Source organism: Sarcophilus harrisii, chromosome 1, assembly GCF_902635505.1.
Source record: "Sarcophilus harrisii chromosome 1, mSarHar1.11, whole genome shotgun sequence".
Taxonomy (NCBI): Eukaryota; Metazoa; Chordata; class Mammalia; order Dasyuromorphia; family Dasyuridae; genus Sarcophilus; species Sarcophilus harrisii.
Genome location: NC_045426.1, coordinates 700,451,887 through 700,477,671, shown reverse-complemented (window position 1 = coordinate 700,477,671; position 25,785 = coordinate 700,451,887). Strand labels below are relative to the sequence as shown.

The 25,785-nt window shown below is 46.8% G+C and overlaps 1 protein-coding gene across 8 annotated transcripts in view; it reads right to left on the bottom strand.

Moving 5' to 3' along the window:
- The window catches only part of ACACB (acetyl-CoA carboxylase beta), a 117,811-nt gene that overhangs the window by 89,820 nt on the left and 2,206 nt on the right, over positions 1-25,785 (bottom strand). For 3 of the 8 annotated variants that reach the window (XM_031948760.1, XM_031948757.1, XM_031948762.1), the window contains exon 2: positions 3,228-3,856. In XM_031948760.1, the coding sequence (XP_031804620.1) occupies positions 3,228-3,847 (620 nt within the window). In that variant the 5' untranslated portion in view covers positions 3,848-3,856. Of the gene's footprint in view, positions 1-3,227; positions 3,857-9,992; positions 10,009-23,443; positions 23,643-24,715; positions 24,809-25,785 lie in introns of those variants that run through there. The other 5 variants (XM_031948759.1, XM_031948763.1, XM_031948758.1 and 2 more) reach the window with 5 other exon arrangements.

The following is a 25,785-nucleotide window of genomic DNA, read 5'->3' as shown; positions in this document are numbered from 1 at the left end:
AAATAGTGGTTATTTATTAAAATAAACCTGAAGTGGTGGGACTACATGACTCTGAAAGCCTTTTATCACACTAAATCTACAATTCAACAATCATTTCTCCATTCAGCATCCCAAAGATCGGTATATCTTAGAGAGCATTTAATTCAACTCAATCATCCTAAAGAGAAACTGAAGCTCAAGGCCAGGATTTGAACCCAGATCTTCTGCTTCAGCCATTCATGGAGTCAGCACGGAACAATGCAGAGCATGAGAAACTTTTAGTCATGGATCCCAAGTTCAAATCCTGACCCGGCCGTCTCCTACCTGCTGGACCTCAGACCTTAGTCTTTTTCTCTGGAAAATGAAGGAGATGGACTAAAAGGCTTTCCATCCCTAAATCTTTGATCCTGGGTTCCTTGAAAGTCAGATTCTATTTTTGTCACTCTAGAAGGGACCCCAAAGGCCAGGAGTCTGTCTCCTCCCTGCACAGAGAAGGAATCTGTGATCCCGACCAGGTCCAGAGGCGGTCCCACTCACAGAAATCAGTGGCAGGATTTGAATCCAGCAGTTGCCACTCCCGATCCAGCTGCTCCGTGGCCGTTGGAGCCCGGCAGTCCCCACCCACCCACCGGCCCCTCTCCATGATCTGTGCTGCTGGAATAAAAAGGCCGACCTTCAGGCGGTGGCGCCGGGTCATCCCATCTGGAGCTGTTGGTAACCACGTGTATGCTTGCTGGGGCAGGGTTGGCCCCTGTCCAGCTCAGGAGTCCGGCCTGAGCCAGGGACGCCGTCACACGGACCACGGGGCAAGGAGGAACGCAAACACGAAGTGCAGAGAGTCGGATGGCACAACGTTGGCCTTCGTTTCAAGAAGAGCTCGGCGTGGTGGGGTGCGATGGGGAGCCCTGGACTCCTGGGCCTGGCTTCCAGCTCCAGACACCGGCTGGAGGATGGGCTAGCCCTGCCTGAACCTCAATTTCTGCATCTTATGATAAAATCTAATCTCTCACAGGGCCGTGAGACAAGATCAGGTATGTAGTGCATTTTACGTTCATGTAAAGCACTTTTATTACCTATAATATACATATTATATAAAATAATGTAACAAAATAATACATATCTACAATATATAAAATATAAAATAATAATATAATAACATATAATATATAAATAGGAGCATTTATATAGTGTTTTTTCTAAATTTTCGCTTTAGATTCTTGATCCTGAGAATTAAGTGCACTAAATACCTCCATTTTACAGAGGAGGAAACTGAGGAGGACAGACCAGAATCACACAATAGGAGCCTGGTGAAGGATTTGAACTCAGGTTTTCCCGACTCCCACCTACTCCGAGACTGCCTCACTATCTGCTTCAAGATGTAACCACGGGAGACCATCCTAGACTCTCTTGTGTCCAAAGGTGAGAAGTACCCGTTCCCAGCACCTCCTAAGGACTCAGGGCAAAGCCCCCAGGGCATCAAGACAGCCAGATGTCTCTCTCCAGGGGTTCTCAAGCTATGGTTTGTGAACTTGTATGTAATTCACCCTCCCGAGAAGGGTTCCTCAGAGACCCAGAGGGACCCACCCAAAGCTGGAGAACCCCAATCTACACCAATACCCCAATTAATTTAAATCGGCCGCTTTTCTCCCACAATAATGGAACTCAGTAAACTGAGACACTGAGGCTTCTGGAAGAGGTATTCCTGGGAAGGAGGAAAGTTTCAGGCCCAGTTAGGGGGCTCGAGACCCGAGACTGGGCCCGAGAGGCACCAAGAGAGCAAGGCGGGTAGGTGGGACAAAATGAGTGCAACAGCATTGATCTCCCTGGGGGGCTGAGCCCGACCCAGAAGCCTGAAGACTGCCCCGACAGACAGCACACGTCAGACCTGGGCCCACAAGCCCAGCCTATTTGCGGGCAGGAACCAAGGTCCCCAAGGGCTCAGACTGTCTACCCTGGCAGCCCTCTGACCCAAGGAACTCTTTCCCTTATGAGGCAGTGTCTTCTATTTCTGGACAACTCTAATTTTTTTTCTTTTAGATTTCCTATTTTTGAAGCAATTGGGTTAAGTGACTTAACAGATCCTAAGCTAACTAGGAAGTGTCTGAGCTCACATCTGAACTCGGGTCCTCCTGATGCCCCCGCTGGCGCACTATCTAGACAGCTCCAATTATTTAATTCTAATTAATCAAGTTCAGCAAAATGTTTTTCTCTCTGCTGCTTCCCCTCCGTGTTCCTTGCAGTGCCCTCTGAGGCAAAATGGATCAAAGGTAAGACTTCTTTCCCATATTTCTCCCCAAGTCTTCTTGTCTGCAGATCCCCCTGCCTTCAGGTGACCAAAGTCGCCTGTAGGCCCTCTCCATTTCCCAACATCCATCTAAAACTGTGGCTCCCTCCCTAAGGGAAAGTACCTGTGGAGAGAGAGCCCTTCTCCAAACCGAGATGATCACACAAGCAGAACTCACTCCGAGACCAGAGCAAGGGGGACAACAGCGGTCACGAGGTCTAATGTGCCTCATTTTACTGAGGGGGGAACAGTCCCAGAGATGGGAAGGGGCTTATAAAGGTCAAAATCCTGGGATCCCAAGTCATCAACACTCCGGCCAGTGCGCCAGGCTCAAAGTGGTGGTCCTAAGTAAGACTAGCTTCAGGGTTCAGAATGAACACGGCAATCTGTTCTACTCCAAGACTGAGCCAGAAGAAGAATCGGAAGCACCCTATTTCTAGGAGAGAAGGGGCAGCCACCATCCTTCTCGTTTCCTTGGTTATGGACCTGGCCCAGCCCTCCTTCTGGGCAGGAAACAGACCAAGGCCTGCTTTTCAAACAGGGGCTCCTACAGTAATCTGCGGTGTCCCGAGCGACTCCCATCAAGGCCCAGGTGAGAGTTCAAGGGCAAGGTGACTGACCAAGCACGCTAAGACTTAGCCACCGAGCGCCAAGCCCTGCCTGGTGATTCTGCCATGTTTATTCAGTGACCGCCTTGTGCTGGTGGTCCAAGGGGATGACCCATAACTAGAATAGGAGTTTCACCTGGGGAGGGACCAAATCTTCCATTTCCTTTACACTCCCCTCCCCACCCCACCCTCCAGTGGTCTCACAGAGCTGTGGGTATACAGTAGGTACTCAATAAATTGCTCATTCATTGACTGAGACAGGGGGAGGGCCTAGTCCTCCAACTAGTCTGACCATTCTCGTGAGGGACCGGGCCTCGGGCCAGCTGAGTAAGCACATTGGAGAAAGTATATTTTACCTCATGGTTGGTACAGACATTTCGGACTCAGTCATGGACCGAAGGGAAGCCGAGTCAAAAGACAAAGAGCCAAAACTTGACCGGCTGCTCTTCCTGGAGGAAGCTCTGAACAATCCATCAGGGGTTTCGTCATCGGAAGAGTTGTCATCAAAGGAGCCCAGGATGAAATTGGTCATCAGCTGCTTTTTGATCTGGGCCCGTTTCTGGTCTTCCTTCGAAGAAGATTGGAGGCGCTTTCCCTGAGAGCCCGGAGGGGAGGATGGAGACCCTGGACTCCCTTGCCCCTCCAGGCCATTGGCCTGAGGCTTCGCGCAGCTCTCGGTCACATCTAACGGTGGGCATGTTTTCGTGTGCGGTGGCGGGCGAGATGTCAGTCGCTTCGGGCCATCGGCGGGGCCTTCGAGGCACGCTGGCGTGTCGAGTTGCAGGCTGGCTGCGGGTGACTGATTGTCTACATTTTGGTGGACTGGCTCCCCTTTGCTGACACAAGTTGAAAAAGGCGCCTGGCGCTGGGTTTTGGTTTCAGACTTACTCTTGGTAACAGACTTGGCATCCGCCATGATGCTCCAAACTAACCATAAAAAAATCAGGTACGAGAACAGCAGGACCAGCGGGACCATTCAGGGATTCTGTAACAAGCAGGAAAAGAATTATTTAGTACAGTTATAAAATAAGATTTTCTTTAAAGAAATGGAAAAGCTCTAGCTGTGTGACCCTGGGAAAGTCCCTTAACCCCAATTGCCTCAGGAAAAAAAATGGAAAAGTAGCACAAAATGGAAAGAGCCCTAGGCTTGAAATCAGAAGGCTGGGATTTGAACCTTGACTTAGCTACTAAGAGCTGTGCAGTCACAGGTATATCATGTAGATCCCTGCAGCCTCAGTTTCTGTCTCTGTAAAAGAGAGACAGTAAGTCCTTTTTAGGACTAAGCCTACGATGAGGGACTCTTGCCTTTGTCCTTCCTATAGCTAACTCTGGTTGGTCTGTGACACTTTTCTGTGGATTTAGTCTGCCAGTCAACGGCAAGCTCACGTCTCAGGGCATATTCCCTTAATGGCTTAACTCCTTTCCTTGGTAACTCTATCGCTCTCCCAAATCGATTTCATATCTACCACTCCTGGGGCTTATTTTGCCTCCTCATTTTGTGTGTGACTTCTCCTAAATAAATGTACCTTGAGAGAGAGAACAAGGAAGACAGAGAGAGAGAGATTCAGATGGGGGGGGGGGGGGGGGGAGACAGAGACAGAGAGAGATGGAAACACAGAGAGATAGAGACAGAGACAGACACAGAGAGGAAGAAAGAGAGAAACAGAGAGATAGAATGGGACAGAGACAGAGACGCACAAAGAGAGACAGACAGAAATAGATAGAGAAGACAGAGACAGAGAATGGGAGAGAGAGAGAGTGAGAAACTCACATTTATAGGATCCTCTAAGGGATACCAAGGGTGGTAGGGCAGGCACAGAGCTAGTTAATGCCAGGCAGGATTAGGACCCATTTTCCTGAGTCAAGGCCCACAGTTCCATCCACCATTCCGTACAGCCCTATACTACATGCTCTATGGAGAAAAGTGAGCTATCAACAATAACCACCACCACCTGGATGTGGACTCCAGGGTCCCGGGCCCTGGTCCCACTCATGCTGCTGGTTAAGTCCCCTGACTTAGGGAAGCTCCATAACATTTTCATAGGATTGGGAAGAAGCTGAAGAAGTTAGCGGATGTGCAGAAACCAAGGTGGGCCAGACAGGAGTACTCCAGATGGCCACAAAGTGAGCATGGGGAAGGTGAAATGGCACAAGGGCTTAATCTCTGGAGTCAGTCACAAGATGACTTGCTGGGAGTTGGGGAGGGTGATAAAAAATCACAGGAACATGAAACTGAGATGGCATCTTCTGGCCCCTTCATGTGAACACTGATGCTTAAACGATTAACATATTTCCCCAAATTACACAAGAAATTACAGACCCCAAACTGAAAACCAAGTGCGCTGATTTGAAATTGAGCTCTCGCTATATGGCATAGCCATGGGTCAGACTAAATGACCAACTCAGAGTCATTATCTCTCTGTTTAGTTATGCCCGATTCTTCATGTTCCCATTTGGGCTTTGCTTGGCAGAGATCCTGTGATGGTTTGCATTTCCTTCTCCAATTCATTTTACAGATGAGGAAACTGAGGCAAACAGGGTAAAGTGAGTTGCACAGGATCATACAGCTAGGAAGTGTCCGAGGTCAGATTTGAACCGACTCCAGCATGAATGTTCTATCCACCATGCCATCTAGCTGCCCCATATAACTCTTTACCTGAGCCATGGTACATCTTAGGCTTTTTCTTAAACTCTGAGAGATACCGGATTGTGTGACTTTCTCTCTTGATCAATATATTCCCTCCTTGTGTGTAAAATCATTTCCTTTGCAGCTCAAAAATTGTATTGCATAGAACCACAGATTCAGAGATAAAAGGGACTTGAGCGGCTAATGCAGTCTAAGCTTCTGGGGTGAGAGATAAGGAAACTGAGAAATGGGGCCATGATCTTTTCAGGGAATGTCAGAGGTGACATTTGACCTGAGGTTTGCTCATTTCAAGTCTAGCATTCAATCCACTGGACCAAGGTGCCCTTCTGCCCGTGTCTCAGAAGTTAAGCCAGGGCAGCTAGACGATATAGTTGATAGAGCACCCATGCTGGAGTCAGGAGGAACCGAGTTCAAATCTGATCAGGGACACTTAACTAGCTATGTGATCCTGGGCAAGTCACTTAACTCTGCCTCAAAAAAGAAAAAAAGTTAAGTTAGCACTAATGTTAACTATCACATTCTGAGAGTAACTCACTTGACACTCCAAGTGTGCCTTAGTTTCATTATCTGGGAAACAGAGAGAGGAGAGGAGAACGAGAGGAGAGGAGAGGGAGAGGGAGAGGAGGGGAGAGGGAGAGGGGGGGAGAGAGAGAGAGAGAGAGAGAGAGAGAGAGAGAGAGACTGGAAATCATTCTTCCCCCCCCCCTTCTCTTTTTATTTTCTCAATAGTATTTTATTTTTCCAATGACACAAAAAGATAGTTTTCAGCATTCATTTTTGTAAGATTTTGAGCTCCAATTTCTTTCTTCTTCTCTGTTCCCTCTCTCCTCCCCAAGACAGCAATCTGATATAGATTATACATGTATGATACTTTAAGACATATTTCCATTTTTGTCATGTTGTGAAAGAAAACTGCAACCAAAAGGGGGAAAAGCACAAGAAAGAAAAAAGCACAAAAATGAATAAAAAGGTGAAAAGACTATGCTTTAGTCCATTTTCAGTCTCCACAATTCTCTCTCTGGCAGCGGATGGCATTTTCCACCCCAAGTCCATTGGACTTAATGGAAATCATTCTTTTGCAGAGCAAGAGCTATCTGCATTTCAAATCTCCTTTCTTATCCTAGAACTTATTGGGACTTTACAGATCATTTGACCAAACCCATGACTAAAGGAAAAAACCCTTTTGCACATCCTGGAGAGCGGGTCATCTTGTCTCCAATTAAATACCTCTGGGAATGGGCAACTCACTACTTATTGAGGAGTTCCATTTTAAAATAGCTCTGATAGTTGGGAAGTCCTTCCTTAAACGAGCCAAAATCTGCCTCCACGAGCTTCCCCCTGTGTTCCCCAAATGGTTCTAGATTTCTCCTCTGGGGCAGAACAAATCTAATTCCAACCCTCAATTCACTGTATCATATCTGTCCCTCCCACGCGGTGTCAAATGCAGCCAGCTGAAAGCTCACACTGCCAGGAAGGAGCAAGGTCAGTCTAACGTTAGTGGTTAGCAACTGACATAAGACTTGCCAACATCTTCTACCATCCCCTTCCTTCTTGACCTAAATTCCCAGAGAGCATGGCTTCTTGGAGGCACAACGACGATGCCCCACTGGCAAAGGGGTACCTGCTCCTGAGGAAGGTCAGGGGGCCTCTGCATTAGAGGCACAAGGACCTTTGAACTGAGAAAGGATCCCTATACCAACCCCAAATATTACCGCCACCCCCCTCCTTGCTCTGTCTTCTGGGGCCAAGCAGAGCAAACCTATTCCCACGACCACCTTCATGACCAACTTTCCAATGCCATTGGTCGCCACCAGGACTCCACTAAGTCTTTTCTTCTTCCAGGTCAGACAAGCCCAGTTTCTTCCCATGATCCCCACAGGCCACGTTCTCAAGCTCAGTAATCATCTGGCTCTAACATGGTGCCCTGGTAAGCTGGTACTCTCAGGGTGTTCTGACCAGGACAGATGACGGAAAGACTCTTATCGCCTCACTTGTCACCCAGACAAACGGCACAGGGGTTGGTCTGGCATGAGCTGTTCCTGAGGAAGCCAGCCTGGTTTCTGGCTATCACTGCTTCTTTTGTGGATATTCAATAATCATGCACAAGAACCAAGAGGCCATTGCCAGTGAGTAACAGAGGCGCTAGGCCCTCAGCCCAGTCCCTGGGATCTGCAAAGCTGTCGTTTCAGACATCTGAAATCCCCTCGAGATCCAGAGGGGGAAGACGTGGGAAAGGGAGGCTCTTTAAAAGCCTCAAGCATGTTGTGTGCCTGTCTGGGAGAGGGCAAGCAGTGGGAGGGCAAGCTGGGTCAGGGAGGCAGAGCCAAGTTGGGCACCCAGAGGCAAAGCATCTGAACAGAGACTGTGGGAAGCAGAATAGCCAGCAAGGGGAGGGGTCCCCGATTCCAACCTCAACAGCTTTCGAGGGAAAACAGGAGAAAGGGGGTAAAACAAATGAGAATGCGCCTAGGTGGCTCAATTATTTGGACACAGACTTTCCTAGAATTAGGTTATCCTATGGCTATTATTAAAATCAGTTTGCCTTTGCAGAAGACACAAAAGTTCACAAAGAATATGGGAAAAAACACATCAGAAGTTAAGAAAAATTAAAAGTATTTTTAATTAATTAAATTTAATTTTAAAATTTGCAAAGTTCTCTCCTTACAACTACCTGGTGAATTAAGTAATAACAATTATTAATATATCCATTTCACAGAGGAGATAATTGAGCCTCCGGGAAATGAAGGGGATTACCATCCCCAGCTAGGATGAGAATGGGTTCTGGAATAAAAATCTTTAGACTGGGAGGTCAGTTATCTTTTCCATTACATCCTCAGCTAGTGGAAAGGGTCCCACCCTCATTTAGTTCAGGAAACCGAGTCTCCAAAGATCAATCATAGCTAACTTTTCTAAAATTCTCTTCACCTCCTTAACTTCTTTCTTGTTTATTTTGTGTTTAGATTTATCTAGTTCTGAGAGAAGGAGGTTGAGATCCCCCACTAGTATACTTTTGCTGAGGAAACAGAGTCTAAGAGAGGTTGTGGAGGTCTGAATTATGAGTTAGAGGTCTCAACCTCTATGGGCATTGTCCTTGCCCATAAATGTTCTAATTTAGAGTGGCAATAAAGAGGAATGAATGAATAAATAAATAGATAGAAAGAGAAAGAAAGAAAGAGAAAGAAAAAGAAAGAAAGAGAGAAATAAAGAAGAAAAGAAAAGAAAAGAAAGAAGGGAAGAAAGGAAGAAAGGAGGAAGGAAAGAAAGAAAGAAAGAAGAATACTTCCAAGGAAGTATTTTATAAACCACACATCCACGAGAAGAAGTGTTCCTGAGCCTTCTACTCTCAAGAAACTCCTGGCATCTTTGCCTTATCCTGTCTCCTTTCTACAAAGAGATTCACTGGGAAGCAGCCGAAGTGTCCATCCAACATCAGAGATCAGAAACAGTCCTATTTGACCAGGTTAGAGGGGAAGAAGTGGATGGAATAAAGAAGCAATCACCTCTCCCCCAGTTCTAGCCAGAGACCGAGAACTCCAGGCTGTGTAGCAGGAAGAACAAAGCAATTCCGAGAAGGGGAAATCCGGGTTCTCATTTCTGAATCTTCACGAATTTCTGGTGATCATGGCCAGGCATCTCACTTCCCTGTCTCTACCCCTCACCAAACCTATGTAATCCCACAAGGACCTCTGCTTTATCAGGGGCACACCGGAGGAAGGACCAATACCAAAGCCAGTGATTTCTCTGCCTTGCCCAGAAGACCACAGTCTCAACCAGAGCTAACATATCAGGTAGACCGGAGGCCTCAGAAAGGCAGACACAAGCCTCTGAAGAAAGCCTCTTTTCAGCCCATACTTTTGCCCTTCACTGACCTGAAAACACCAGGACCCATGGAAGCTATTTTTATTTATTGCAAAATGAACGCTGGCAACAGCTGCCAGTTCCATGGCCGTGATTTCTCATTGACAAAAGGAACATGAGCCAATACCACAGCAAGAAAGGAAATCAATGGCTGGGAAGAGGGGATTTTAGAAATTTCTGATGCTATCATACTTCTAAAGACTTAAGGGGCGAGTAGAGGGAGTGCATGTTAACTGATCACTGTCTGTCAAATTAGTATCCACAATAATTCTGATTTTAGTCATTTTCTCATCATGATCTCAAAGGATGGTTCCCATTTCAGAGATAAGAAGTAAAGGCACTGGTCCAAGGTTGTGCAGCCGCCCAGAATGCCTGGGTTTTCTGTGTGCTAGTCCAATCTGTGTTCACCATTAACCATCAGCCTCCTCTTCCCCCATATAGTAACAACTATTTGAAGATCATTTTAAGGTTTACAAAGCCCAGGAAGGAGAAGAACAGAGAGATCGAGCTTTGGCTCAAAAGAGAGCCTGACCCCACCTCTGCGTCCATGGCCAAGCTCCCTTTAGTTACTCCACCAGAGGAGCGCCTGCCCCGTAGGAACAAAGACCAGACTTACCGAGGTGGGCCCCGCTCATACCATCCTGGGACTGGGCTCCCCAGTCTCCCGCAGCCACGCCACAATGGCCACCTTTCTATAGGGAGCCTTGCCTCTGTATCAGGCCATGTGGGAAGGATCTGGGTGAGGGCAGGCTGGCTAAGGGGTTGTGAAATCCAGCCAGTTTCCACTGAGGATAGTTGTCTCACAAGTATTCAATCAAGTCCTTCCTTCAATCTTGGCCTCCCCCAAGGCCAGAAGCCCCAGCTAATTCTGCTAGGAGGCCTGAGGCCCTGAAGGTGGGAACACCTGCTTCCCTAGCTCAGCTGGCCACACCTTTGGACCTTAGACCTACTTCATACACACATGCCCATAACCCTGTTGAAGGCTTTTCATCTTTCCCGGCTCACACTTTACCAGATAAAAGTACTTGGGGAGATAGGTCCCTGACAGGCAGGGCAACCCCAGCCCAAACTGGACATAAAACCGGCGAGGGGTAAATGGGATGGGGAGAAGCAGTTCGTGAGTGGCTCCGCTCCCAGGCCACTGGCCAGCAGATGGGGCAACCCCCAGTTTACACATTCAGAGACACAGAGTTCTGATCCGGACTCTTTAAACCGTGATCCCATCTGGGTTCCTTTACGCAGAGAGGCAAGCAAGCTACTGGGGCAGTCACCGATCTACAGAGCCCAAAGGAACTCGGGAGGTAGGGGGAAGAGTTCTAAGGGGCATTACAGGTGGAGCTCACTCCCTTTGAGATAATGATCAGCCCAGAGTCACAAAACCTTAAGTAATTCATTATGCAAATGAATAAAAACATTTTTATTAAGTGCTTACTCCATGCAAAGAGAAGAAAAACCTACTATGTGCCAAATACTATATTAAGCACTTTTTACAAATATTATCCCATCTGATTCTCACAAAAATACTCTGGAGGTAGATGCTATTCTTGAAAGAGGAGGAGAGAAAAGGCAGTAAGTATTTATAAAGCACCTACTAGGTGCCAAATATTGCACTGAGCACCTTTTTTTTTTTTTAACAAATATTATTCTATCTGATCCTCACAAAACCCTTGGAGATAGGTGCTATACCTCAAAGAGAAGAAAAGAAAAAGGAATATGTATTTATAAAGTACCTACTAGGTGCCAAATACTGTACTAAGCACTTTTTACAAATATTATCCCATCTGATCTTCACAAAAACATCCTGGAGGTAGGTGCTATTTTTATCCCCATTTTACAGTTGAAGGAACAGAGGCAGACAGGTAAGTGACTTGGTCAAGGTCACACTGTAACTGTTAGAAGCCTTATTTGAACTCAGGTCTTTCTGACTTCAGGCTTGAGGCTCTAGCCACTGTATCTCCTAAAGAGCTATTTCCAGGGGGGTCTTAGGCCTTTTTTTGCATACTGGACCCCTCTAAGATCATGATAAAGCTGACCTGTGTCAGAATAATATGCAACCATTTATTTTTTTTTCATTTTTAAAATTAAAATTTTTTTCAATTCATTCGTTTTAAAGAAAAGGACACTAGGTTCCAGTTAGGGGACAGAGTCTTGCTTAAGGTCACACAGAGTATCAGAGGCACAGTCAGGACAGAAGCTCGTCTCATCACTGTAGAACTTTCAAACTTTTCTGTACAAAGGCTACTCCATCAGGTCCAAATTCTGCTTGCTATTCAAGGCTCTCCACAATCTGGCACCAATCTAAACTATATCACAGCCTGACAAATTGGGCTATGTTCTTATTACCTAACCACCACCAGGCTTTTGCCAATGATACTAATAATAAAAATAATTGGCATCTAGGTTTGCAAAGTGTCATATAAAAATATTATCCCCATTTTCCAGATGAGGAACTGAGGAAAATAACTGGCATCTAGGTTTGCAAAGTGTCATATAAAAATATTATCCCCATTTTCCAGATGAGGAACTGAGGCTCAAACAGGCCCCTCTCACCCACACTGGACTTTATCGAGTTTTTGTTTTTCATCGATATACTTAGCATTGGGGGGGGGATGGGTGGGTAATTTCATCAGTAAAGAAATCACCCTAATCTGAAACCATTTTTGCAACTTATACTCATGAAAAGGAAAAAGGGGAAAGCCTTTTACTGGGAAGCCCTTGTTTGGGGCCGTTCAGTTTTGTACATGCCAGAGGGAAGATTTCAAGCAGATCTTCCTGGTTCCAGTCCTGGTCTCCCCAGGCTGTGCTGTGCAGTCAGTAGGGCCTGTTAGTGTGCATGGTTGTCCTACTAAGCCACAAATTTCAAGGGGCAGGGGTCTTGTCATCTAAAGAGAGCATCTCCTTCAGGACCTGGGGGGGGGAGGGGCTTTTATATAGTTAAAGTAGTTATAATGCATTACGGAAAAAATCCCAGGAGGGAGTGTTCCCAACTGTCACTCACCAAGCACAAGCTCTGCTCAAATCTGCAGATTTCCTTCCAAACTCTCTCCTGGACTCAAGAAATATTTAACTTTGCATCATGGCTAGTTATATTAGTGGTTTGTCTCCCTACACACTAAGCAGGATACCCAAACCCTCCGTTTTAAAGAGGAAGAGAAACTGACTTCCTTGACAAGATCATAAAGTATTCTGAAGTCTCGGAGATGGAAGAGATCCTAGAGCTTCTGAATATGGGGTAGAACTTAGATCTCCTTGCTAGGCAGTCAGTGCTCAACCAGAGGTTGCCTCTTAGTCCCTCGTGGCTCCCCAGTACCGTATTCTTATTATTGTTTCATCAAAAACTGCCAGAGATCATCAGTTGGGTGCAGCCCCATTCTAAACCCAAAGAACGAGGCACAGACATTGAACGCTTCCTGCCCAAATGAATGAAAAATGAACCGAAATGGTTACCATTGGTCACTCTCATAAGTCACTGCCCCAAAGGGAGCTGGTCACATCACTCAGAAGATTAATAACAGGCTCCCCTGGGCAGGCTTTCAATTCTTCAACCAGAGATGAGGAGATAGAGGGGAAAAGAGGGTACTTAAAGGGTTAACCTCCAGGTCTGGGGCCCAGGCCAAACTCATTCCAATGTCTAACACTTCCTGGGGCACGCACAAAACCCTCTCTGTGAAAGCTTGTATTCTTGGAAAGGCTGAGGTGGTGGAAGACTCCCTATTCTCCAGAGAGGGAAGAAGAGCTGATGAGGAAGAGAGGTTCTCAGAAAGTCAGGTAGGTTCCTGATAAGAATGTCCAACAAGGAAATTACTGGAGATCCCAAGGCAGACTTGGTCAATGTTGACCCAGATCTCCATTGTGTCCATTACCAAATATGACAAAGGAATCAAATAAAACAGAATATTTTTCTTTAGAATTCAGATTCTTCTAGGAGGTAAAGCATCAGAGAAGCCTAAGTTTCTATGATTCAATTAAGTTTTTTCACCTAAGGACGACTCTGCTCCAAGCATTGGGTCTTAAAGCTAAGAAATAATTAAGCTTTTTGAGGGAAGAAGTAATTAGAAGAAATAATTTCTAAATTAGTTATCCTTTTGCTACAATTTTGCTTAAATTATTTTATCAATATAAATTACATTGAGCTATTTTTGGACACGCGACCAAAAATGTCTGGTTCTGTTTAACCTGTTTTTGTGCCATGGGTGGGATCAGAGAAAGAACACTGTGCTGATCACCAGTGAGAAAAGAAAGTTTAAACAACTTGAAACAACCTGACAGGTCTAAATGACGATGAAGTGTTTATGTTTGAATTGGAAAGAACAGAATATCATTCTATCAGAATCCTATCCTTTTCAAAGGTTAAGGAGAGAAGAAATAAAGACAAACAAAATCTTGAAGAAAAAAACCTGAGAGTTGGGAAATACAGGGTCTAGTTGTGGCTCTGACCCTAATAGGGTCTTCTTTTCCTACTTTATTGCTTCCTGGTTTGGGTATCAAGACTATATTTATTTCATAAAAATAAATTTCTCAGTTATTCATTTTTGTATTCATTCCTCTTGAAATGATCAATAGAATTTACTTACAAATCTGGGCCTGGATCAGTGGGTTCCTCCACCCCCAAATCATTTTCAGTTTGTTAAATTTCATTTTCTGAGACTGGATTGTTTAATTATCTATCTCTTGTTTTGTTAATTTGGTACTTTATAATTTTGTAAGAAATTATTTATTTTCTAGAAATAAATCTTAACAGCTTTCTTTTTTTTACTTTGGAAGATCACAGAGTGCCAGGGAACATTGTGAATTGTGAAAAAAAAAAAATTAACCATTTTAAGTGGAGAATTAACCATGAGTTCCCAGTGTGGGGTGAGGCAGAAATTTAATTTTTCTGTGCTCAAAAAATCATCTTAGATTTAAGGCTGGAATGGACCTTTAGAAAATATATAGTCTGATCTTTCTATGTGGCCCTGATAAGGAAAGTGACATGCCCAAAGTCATGGAGTCTTTTAGGTCAGAGTCACAATTGGACCCAGATTTCTGAATTCTCAGCACACTATTCATTCCCCTATCCTACCAATAACATCAGGCTCAAAAACAGATTAAATGAAAGCAGACAATAGGAATTGTTCCCTCCCCCCATTAAAAAATTTTTTTGCTTGAAGCTTTGGGGTTTTTTTTAATGGAGAGAAAATGGAGAAGAAAAAAGAGGCCTGATAATTAAAAAATAAAACTGAGTTAAAATTGGATCAAAGTAGTCTGGGGCAATTATGGATGCATCTTATTAAGAGACATTAACATTCTACATGTTACTTTCACATTAAGTGGTAAAATCATGTAAAAAATAAGATTGTTTTAGATTTTCTGGAGGGTAGTGACTAGAGTGTTCTGATTTTGAATTCTGCTTGGTAAACTAGCTATGTGACCCTGAGCAAGTCAGTCTCAGTTTCCCCATCTGTAACGAGGATAAAATGAACACCCACCTTCCTGGGATGTTATGAGAAGACAATAGGCTAATATATGTTATGGCACTTTGCAAATCTTCAAACTGCTAAGCACATATTATCTTTATGCTTATTTTATAATTCTTCTATGATTTTTAAAAAATTACTGAGTTGCAATTGAAAGATATGAAAGTTTTTTGAAGGAAAAATAACTGGTTAGTCAGAGTCCTAGAATTTATGCTCAGTATTTTTTTAAAACACTTCAAGGTCTCAGTGAAGACTGAAACCCATCAGTAGCTCTTCTTCTTCCAGAGAAGCTCTTTGTAGCACATGGGAGGTCTCCCACTAAGTCCAACAGTATGTTTGTTCATGCATCAATAAACAGAGATCATCAGCTCACACCTGAAGCTCCAACGGTTCAGTTATCATTTGTAAATGATCTACAAATGATATGATTCTTAGAGCCCTCTTGACCTATTTTCCCCCTAGCACCTTGGAGGCCAGTGTGGAAGGAAGTTTGTGAATGAGAGTTATTTTTATTAGAGCCCTCTTGACCCATTTTCCCCCTAACACTTTGGAGGCCAATGTGGAAGGAAGTTTGTGAATGAGAATTATTTTTATTAGAACCCTCTTGACTCATTTTCCCTCCTAACACTTTGGAGGCTAATGTGGAAGGAAATTTGGGAACGAGTTATTTTTATTAGAGCCCTCTTGACCCATTTTCCCCCCTAACACTTTGGAGGCTAATGTGGAAGGAAGTTTGGGAACGAGTTATTTTTATTAGAGCCCTCGACCCATTTTCCCCCCTAACACTTTGGAGGCTAATGTGGAAGGAAGTTTGGGAATGAGAATTATTTTTATTAGAACCTTCTTGACCCATTTTCCTCCTACCATTTTGGAGGCCAATGTCAAAGGAAGTTTGGGAATGAGAATTATTTTTATTTTTCCTTTTATTCACGATTTGCCACGGCTAAATAATCCATTACCGATAATGAGTCTTCAGAAGTATAGAATGGTACTTAGTTGCCAAAGTACTAGAAAAGAAGACCTCTCTAGGATTGCTGCAATCTAAACATGGGGGTGTTTTTCTATTGGGAAGAGCTTAAATAAGATCCAGAGCTTAGAGCAGAACCATCCTTACATGAAAGTACTGAGTCACTGGTTAAACCAGAGAAAACAAGTCTTGGGCAATTCACACCGGCTTGGACAAGGCATTCCATCCTAGCTAGCTCAGGCCACGGTTCACCTTAGATTCATAACAGTGGACTCCCAATTGGTCTTCCTCCTTCAAGCCTCTTCCTCTTCCAATCTATCAGCACTCGGGTGACAAAGTGATTTTCCCAAAGTGCTAATCTATCGTACCTATCACTCCCCTACCCAATATATCCAGGGGACTCTCATCTACAGAAGTCAACTATAATGTTTGCCTTCCTATACAATCTGACTCTGCCCTACCTTGTCAACCTCTGGAGCACAGTCTGGTCCACAATCTGTGCACATCCTTCCGTCCAAGGCTAATGTATGTCAACATATTTACTCCGTGTGACCTTGGGCAAATAGTTTAACCAATCTAGTCTTCAATTTCCTTATCTAAAATGGGGGACAATAATAGCACTACCCTTCTCAGGTTGCTGGGAAAAACAAATGAGATAAAACACTTTGTAAACCCAACTTGTATATACCCAGAGATATGTAGCTGTTGCTCCCCCAAGCCCATTAGAATGTAAGGAGCCTAAAGACAGGGATCTTTCTCTTGTCTTTATATTCTTGATGTCTTGTACACGACCTATTAAATAGGCACTTAATATTTGATGACCGATTGATAGTTTCTCATATACAGCACAGCAGAAAATGCTCAGGATTGGGAGTAAGACTTGTGAATGCAATGCAATAATACTACAAATCCAAAAAGTAAAGATGAAATTCATTGCTTGCCTCCTGATAGAAAGGTGATAAACTTAAGATGCAGAGAGAGAAATACATTTTTGACTAATATGGAAACTTGTTTTTGCCAGCCTATGGATTAAGGAATTTCTTTGTTCTTTTTTTGTGGTGATTGTTCTTTGAGAAAAAAATAACTATAATAAACTTGAAAAAAAAAAGATTTGCGTGCAGAACTGGAGTCAGAAAGTTCAAAACCAGCTTGACATTTACTATAGTTGGGCAAGTCACTTCACCCTATTTGCCTCAGTTTCCCCATCTGTAAAATGACAAACCACTCTAGTAACTCTTCCCCAAACAGAGTCATGAAAAGTCAACTAGAAAATGACTGAACCACCATCTTTGAGGAAATGGACTCAGTGACCCCTGGGTTCCTTCTTTAAGCTCTGCTCCTCTGATCTCCTATCCTGTCCTTGCCCTGACTAGATCTCGTGCCTGATATGTCCTCCCTCCTTCCTCCCTGCCTATGTCTCAAAAGCCCTCGTGCCTTCCAGATTTTAGCGCTTCCTTGCTCTCCGTTCAATCCCTTCACCTCCTATCTGTGTGCATATATAGCATATATCCCTACCTATGTACTTATATATGTCTTTGTTATTAGAATGTAAACTCCTGGACAGCAGGGACTGCTTTTGCCTCTTCCCCTTTTTGTATTCCTAATACAGACCCTGATACATAGTAGGTGCTTATAATACAGTCCCCGATACATAGTAGATGCTTATAATACAGTCCCCGATACATAGTAGGTGCTTATAATACAGTCCCTAATACATAGTAGGTGCTTATAATACAGTCCCTGATAGGTGCTTGATAATGGCTCATTGATTGAAGAAATTAAGCCAGAAAAAGAACAAGGAAACTTCATTTCAGAGAACTAATCATTTGGAAATGAGAACAGGTTTGGAATTCTATAATAGTGAACATGAGCCTCAGGGCTGGGCCACTGTAACTAAGTATCTACCAAGCACATAGCCTTACATACAATGTTTATCAAGAGGAATGAATGAATGACATTGAATGAATATATGAATTATAGTATGAATCTATATGTATATATAAATATACATATATACATATAATATGTGAATTATATTATAAATGTGAATGGTATTGGAAACCAGCCTCAAATTGACCTTTTTGGGGGAGAGAAAGATAATATGGACCCTGCTAATTGATAATAGCTCAGTGCAATCTTGAACAAGCCTCTCCTTTATCTATAAATGAAGGATTGGGGCTAGAAGCCATTTTTCTGAAACTGGAATCTTCATCAGAGTAGGAGAGTGGGAGGGAAAGGATGGGGGAAGTCCAGCTCTGGGCAACTGGAAAATTGATAACTTCATGCCCTGATCCAGACATCAGAAGCTTAAACCAATGCCACCCATGTGCTGCCTTTTTTTTTTTTTTTTCTTCACTGGGAAAATCTTTAAAAGCTTCTGCTGCTCAACCAGGGGACCCACTGTCTTCCAAGACTAATTTTCATGACATGTCCTCTGAACTCCCATGTGAGTGAGCCTGGGCCCTTCTCTAAACCACTCTGAACCTTTCTCCATCTGTAAAATGGGCTTGTTCATTCCTGCTCTATACTCTTCATGTGGCTGTCACTGAAGACTTTAAAGCTACATATATATATCTATATCTATCTATCTATATATAGATATAGATAGATAGATAGATAGATATGGAAGTTCCTGTAAGCCTCCAATTAGAATTAGAAAGCTCTTCCCAGAACCTCACTGAGGGAGCTGCCCAAGCTCACCATTTCTTCGTTTCTGAGGAGGCAGCATTCTCCCTTTTGTGCGCTGCCTTCCCATTAGAATGCGAGCTCCTTGAGGGCAGGATCTGACTTTAGCTTGTTTCTATATCCAGCCTGGCACACTAGTAGGTGGCTAACAGATGTTTGCTGACCGGCCAAATGATGGCTAAGCACTGGAAATACAGGTGCAGAAAGTAAAGCCATCCTTCACCTTTACCCTCAGACTCGGAACTGATTTGGAACCGAGTGTTCTTTCTTACAAAGCCTTTTCACAAGTAGCTTATCTTCAGAACGGAACCTTTCCAGTGAACTAATATTTCTACCATTTGCTAGATGCTGGGTCAAAAATACACAAAGCAGTTTGTGTGACTTTGGCTCCTAAAATCCATAAAATGGGGACAGAACTCACCCTTGTCACGGATGTCTCAGAAGAAAATAGTAAGGGCAGTAGATTGGGGCAGTGTTAGGAAAAACGGGCTCTCCTAAAGAGACCGCAGCTGCTGATGGCTCCTGAAGTCATCAGCCAGGTTAAGTTGACTGACTCACTTTTTTCTCCAGGGCATTGGTCTTGGGCAAGGTAGCTTACCCTTTCAGGCTTGCTCACTGGCCAAATAAGTGTAATAATCTCTGCCCTGCTGTCCCTGTGGGCTCATGGCCAGGAGGAAAGAGGTATAGATGGAAATGAACCCTGGACAAACTCATGGTGGCCATGGAAGTAAAAAGAGGGCTAGGTCTAGAGCCAATCAACAATTCAACAGTCATTTATGAAGCACCTACTGTATACCCAGCACTGTGCTGAGCAAAGAAAGGTAAAACTAGAGGGCTGGGTCTAGAGTCAATCAACAAGTCAATACTCATTTATGAAGCACCTACTGTGTGCCCAGCACATACTAAACAAAAAGAAAAAAAAAAAAGCAAAATTGGTGCCTTTGCTTGAGGATCTCCCAGTCTCTATGATATCAGACAACAGGATTGGACCCCAGCTCCTTACTGAACTGTGTGACTGTGGACAAGCTATTATAGACCCACAGAGTCACCAACTCCACAGGGTGGTGGGCAGAAGAGTATAAGCCAGCCTTGGGGTAATATGTAAAGGAGTTATTCCTTATACCAGGCTGTTATTTTTCTTTTCTGCTTCTCAATCTAGTGAATTTCCATTTGTCCTGAAGAATAAGTTAGCTTAGGAAGATCAGGAAAATATTTTTTGGTATTCCTGAAAAAATAATGCCCCCTCCCCCAAAAAAATATTCTGGAAATCATTCATGGAGTCTTTCTTGGTTTGTTTTTCTTAGAAGGGGAAGAGCTTTCGGAAGCTGATAATGGACTGGCAGCTTGTCGAAAGCAGAAATTGGGTTTTTTAATTCTCTGTATCTCCAACATCACAGTAGGGGCTTAATAATTGTTTCCTGACCTGGCCAAACAGGTAAAAGAACACTAAGGTTTGCCAAATTCCTGCTTTGTGTATATTATATAACATATAAGATATTGTAATATCCTCTCATTGGTATCAGGTGTGGCTGTTCTAAGGGATACCCCCCTCTTTCAGTTGAGGAAATGGCTCCTGAAAGCTAGTGGCTTTCCCCAGGGTCACCTTGTTAATAATTGTTAGTGGGATTGACCTCAAGTCAAAGGTCAGCATTCTAGGAACCTACACAAAACAGGAAAGCTTGAAGGAACCTCAGGATGGGTTAGTTGAGAAAGTGGGCCAGCTCCCAAGAGGTGGGCTTCCCTCTGCCCCCAGAAGTTGATGCCATTTCCTGTCCTGGGACAATTAAAGTCCCAGAAATGCTCATCAAGAGAGACAAGAGTAGGGACAGCTAGGTGGCACAGTGGTTAGAGTACTAGCTCTAAAGTCAGGAGTTCAAATCTGACCTCAGACACTTAACACTTTGTACCTGTGTGACCCTAGAGGCAAGTCACATAACCCCAATTGCCAGAGAGAGAGAGAGAGAGAAGGAGAGAGGGAGGGAGGGAGGGAGGGAGAGAGAGAGAGAGAGAGAGAGAGAGAGAGAGAGAGAGAGAGAGAGAAAGAAGGAGAGAGAGAAGGACAGAGAGAGGAAAGGGAGAGAGAGAGAGAAAGAGAGAGAGAATGAGGAAGGAGAGGAGAGAGGAGCAAGATAATCATAGTGAATAGCAGGAGAAAACCGATGGGGACTGCCTCTGCCCAGAATATCATTCAATAAGCACTGTTAATTTTTTCTGTTTCACTGTGTTCCAGGGTCTGTCTAATGGTCTATTAATTAGAAGTTTATTGACCAAAATCATTTGCTCTAACTATGGATGACCCCCCACAGTCAATCCTTTCCCCCTAATGCTCCGTGGAAGTTCTGGGACTTCTGGTTTGGAAGGAGAAGAGGAAGACTTAGAAGAGAACTCAGAATTGAAAGACAGATAGACACCACCTATTTCATCCCCTTCATGTTACAGATGGGGAAACTAAGGTCAGAAGCTGGAAACGGCTCATCCCAACGGCCCCTGGGTGGCCAGGATTGGAAGCCGGGGGCTCAGGAGCCGAGTCTCCCTCCCTGGTCTCTGCGCCACGTGAAAATTGGCTAAATGGCACTAGCATTTTAACATTGAGCAACAGGGACCCAAGGGAGCCACAGATGGACAACAGGAAGGCGTGGGGAGGCTGGGGTAGAAGATGATGAGGAGATAAGAGAAAGGGAGGAGAGGGATGTCAAAGATCAATTCTGCCTCTGATTTCAAAATGTTGCCCAAGGCTGCCTCTGTACCGGGGAAGAGGGGAAGGAAGCCCTGGCTATTGCAGCTTCTTCTTCCTCCTCCTCCCTCAGCATCCCAGAAGGAGAGCTCCTGGGGGAAGGGGCATGATAACACTGCTCACAGCTTCACCCTCACCCATTCAGGCCATCTGTGGCCTGGGCTGCCCAATATCCCATCACCCCTAGTTCTAAACAGCCAAGGAGCTGGAGGCACAATCCCTCTTGTGACATCCAACTCGGATGGCCAACAGATCAAATCGATATTGCACCTGCGTCATAGGAGCAGATTTCGAGCTGGAAGGGACCCTACAAAACACCAGCTCTGCCACTTTACAGGTGAGAAAACGGGGGTGGGGGGGGGGCTGCCAGCCAGGTAGGAAACAACAGATGCTAACTCCACAATCAGAGCTTTCTTTCCCATGCCCTCCCCCCCCACTCCCAAACTCTGGGGAACGGGACATCATTTCACCCTGGAGCCAGAACTTTTCTGAAGGGGCTCTGCAGGGACCTCTCAGGTCTCAGCTCCCAAAGCCCTGGATGGGCCTGGGGGAATCGGGCACTTCCCACCCGCCCCAAGGGGCACCAAGGAAGCTCAGGCTGGATCCCTCCCAGAACGACCCCCGGTGGGGAAACTCAGGCTGGATCCCTCCCAGAACGACCCCCGGTGGGGAAACTCAGGCTGGATCCCTCCCAGAACGACCCCCGGTGGGGAAACTCAGGCTGGATCCCTCTCAGAATGACCCCCGGTGGGGAAGCTCAGGCTGGCCAGCGGCCCCCCAGGGTCCCTCCCAGAACGACCCCCGGTGGGGAAGCTCAGGTGGGATCCCTCTCAGAATGACCCCCGGTAGGGAAGCTCAGGCTGGATCCCTCTCAGAATGACCCCCGGTGGGGAAGCTCAGGCTGGATCCCTCTCAGAATGACCCCCGGTGGGGAAGCTCAGGCTGGATCCCTCTCAGAATGACCCCCGGTGGGGAAGCTCAGGCTGGCCGGTGGCCCCCCAGGTCCTTCCCAGAATGACCCCCCGGTGGGGAAGCTCAGGCTGGATCCCTCCCAGAATGACCCTCGGGGGCTGGCTGGATCCTCCCAGAACACGTAAACCCAGGCTGGATCCCTTCGAATGACCCCCGGGGGGCTCAGGCTGGATCCTCCCAGAACGACCCCGGTGGGGCCAGGCGATCCCTCAGAACGACCCCTGGTGGGGAAGCTCGGCTGGATCCTCTCGAATGATCCCCGGGAAAGCTCAGGCTGGATCCCTCCCAGAACGACCCCCAGGGAAGCTCAGGCTGGATCCCTCCCAGAACGACCCCCGGTGGGGGCTCGGCTGGACCTCCCGGAACACCCCGGTGGGGAAACCCAGGCTGACCCCTCTCGGAAACCCCGGTGAAGCTCAGGTGACCCTCCCAGAACACCCCGTAAAACCAGGCTGGATCCCTCCCAGAACGACTTTGTGGGGAAACCAGGCTGGATCCCTCTCAAATGACCCCGGGGGGCCCAGGCGGCCAGGGCCCCAGGGTCCCTCCCGAACGACCCCCGGTAAGCCGGTGGATCCCTCTCAGAATGACCCCCGGTGGGAAACCGGTGGGTCCCTCCGAATGCCCCGGTAGGGAAGCCGTGGATCCCTTCAGAATGACCCCGTGGGGGCCGGCGGATCCCTCTCAGAACGACCCCCTGTAGGGAAGCTCAGGCTGGATCCCTCTCGGAATGACCCCCGGTGGGGAAGCTCAGGCTGGATCCCTCCCAGAATGACCTCTTGTGGGGAAGCTCAGGCTGGATACCTCCCAGAACAGCCCCCGGTGGGGAATCTCAGGCTGGCCGGCGGCCCCCCAGGGTCCCTCCCAGAATGACCCCTGTGGAAGTGGTGTTTCTTTTCAACCCCACGGGCTAGAGCAGTTTAGAAAAGCTGTGGATAGTTTCCTGGCTCGGAAGCAGAACTTTTCCTTCCCAGAAGTGCCCTCCGAGGCTTTCTGGGGCCAGCCAGGAGCCCGGGAGGGGAGCCCCAGTAAGATACCCATTTATAGTAAGCAGCAGCAGGGCGGGTTGCCCAGTGGTGAGGGTGGATCTGGCTTTCTTTTTAATTAGGCATAACAGGACTCAACTTTCCCCTGGAAATCTCAGCTCCAACGAGAGAAACACTGTTTTTGCCAAGATCAGCCGCGCTCCCCTTTCCCAAGGGCAACTCGGCCTTTGTAGTGGGCGAAGGGGAAGCGGGGGTCCCCCGACTTACCGGGGAGGCGGCCTGGCTCGGGACCGGCGGCTTGCCCATGGTCAGCTGGGGAGCGCCTGTGGCTCCCGGGCGCAGCAAATGTCACTTTCTGATGAAAGGGCCCCTGCTGGTTAAAAATACCCTGGGAGCGCTTAACCATTGGAGGCCTGAGGGGCCGCCCTCCCGAAGCCCCGGAGGGGCCCCCAGCCCCCAGCACGGGCAGACTGGCTCCTTCCAGTGAAGGGCCAGCTCGCGTGGGGCAGGGGGCGGCGCGGAGCCCTTTAATTGGCTTCGGTTTTGTTCCAAAGATAAAGAGGAAATGGAACCAGAGAAAGCGCCCCTGGGCGGCCAGACGCACGTTCTCCGGCTGAAAACAGATCCCAGCCCCTCCGAGGCGCCCACCGGTGGGGGGGGGGGGGGGGACACTTGGCTCCTGCCTTGCCCCCCTGCCTCAAAGGGGCCAGTTTCCCCCAGCACGGGCTTTAAGGGGTTAAGGCTTCCTTGTGTCCCCAAATCACCTGACTCTTTAATCATTATGCAAGTACCCTCGGACTTTTTCCTCTATGACTTCCACGTGTTGGAGAAAGGAAAAAAACAAGCTCCCAAAGGAGCCCTGGCCAGGCCCAGCCTGGGTCCGAGCTGGGATTAAAGTTAAAGGGAAGCGTGTGGGACAAAGGTCACCTTCCCGCCGGGCCGGCCAGGGCTGGGCCCGGAGTCCCCTCAAGGGCACGAGCCTTTCCTGAGCACCGGCTGGGAACCAGGGGGAGGAGGCAGCGCCGGCCCTAATAAGGTGCTGGCCGGCTGCTCGGCAGCTCCTCAAACAGCTGGGGCTCAGAGAGGCCAAAATTGGGACCGCAAAGCCCGCCTGTTCCCACCCTCCCATTTTACCGGTGAGGAAACTGAGGCTGGAGCATTCGGTGACAAATAGGTAGAGGGGCTCAGGGCAGGAGGTTTACCCAGCAGCGTGAACCTGGGCAAGTCACTTCCCTGCACTGTCCGTCCTTGACTTCTTGGTGAACCAACTCTGGGCTCCCCGGTGTCCCCCAGCCCTACGTCAGCCCAACTCTCATGCTTTCGCCCCGGTGCCCCTAAAAAAGTTAGACATCCCCCCAAACCTCAAGAGGCCTCTGACTAGCAAGCACCTTTCACGGGGCCCTAATTAACTGGCTCATCTACCCTTGCCATCTTTCTTCAAAATTCCCCCGGCTTCCTCTTTCCTGCCCTTGGTGAGAAGCTTCCCTTCCCCCTGCTCCTCCATCCCTCTGGCTCTCACCCTAACCCTGCCATACTCACAATTCTTTCTTCTCCCTTCTACAGCCGAGGATCTGGCCTCATCCTCCTGCAACGGGTCTGCCCAGTGACCAAGTCAGGAAGAACGGCTCCTTCTCCGTCCTCGCCTCAGACCTGACTTAGCGCAACACCACAATTGCCCCCTTCTGCCTCTCTCCAGGGCCCCAGGTCCCAAGAGGGACCGTCTTCTTCCTTTTTCCTTAAACACTATCTGAGGGAGGCTGTGGGCAGCGCAGTAGATAGAGCACTGGCCCTGGGTTCAAATCTGCCCTCAGATACTACTTATTAATACTCTGGACAAGGTCTTTGACCTTAACTGCCTCACTGCCCCCATATATATACACAAACACACACACACACACTATTTCCTGTAGTGATCTCATTTAATTAGCACCCACTGCACATGAATCTCAGACCTATCTGCCAGCTCTAACTTCCTGATCGCCAGTCTCGAATATCCAGCTGCTTATTGGGCATATCAAGGCAAACAGGTGGTGGAGGGAGAGAGCAGGCCTTGAAGTCCGAGGGCCGGAGCTTAAATCTGCCCTCAGCTGGGTGACCCCGGGCAAGTCACTTCACCTGTTTGCCTCAGTTTCCTTGCCTGTAAAATAAGCTGGAGAAGCACATGGCAACCATTCCAGTATCTCTGCCAAGAAAGCCCAGATGGGGTCATGAAGATCGGGGCAGGATGGGAATGATCAGCAATTGCCATCTCACCCCCCACTCCTGCATCCACTCCAGAGGTTGCCATTTAATACATTAGGAGCAACTAGAAAAGCCTGCGGCCGGTTCTGAAGCCCTTCCCAGAGCTCCTCTCTCCCCTGCCCCAGCAACTGGTCTGTGACACCCTAACCCCTCCCTGGGCGGCTACTGCCATGGTGCACAAAAACCCAGGCGGATTCTCCCACCTCCAGGCATCTGCCCTGGTCTTGCCCCTTGCCTGGAACTCTTTCCCTCTGGCCTGCCTTTAGTCTCAAGTAAAATCCTGCCTCTGCAAGCAGCTGTTTTCCCAGCCTCCCTCTTACTCCTAATTTAACCTCTTGTTTTTTGGCCCCTGGAGAACAAGCGCGGGA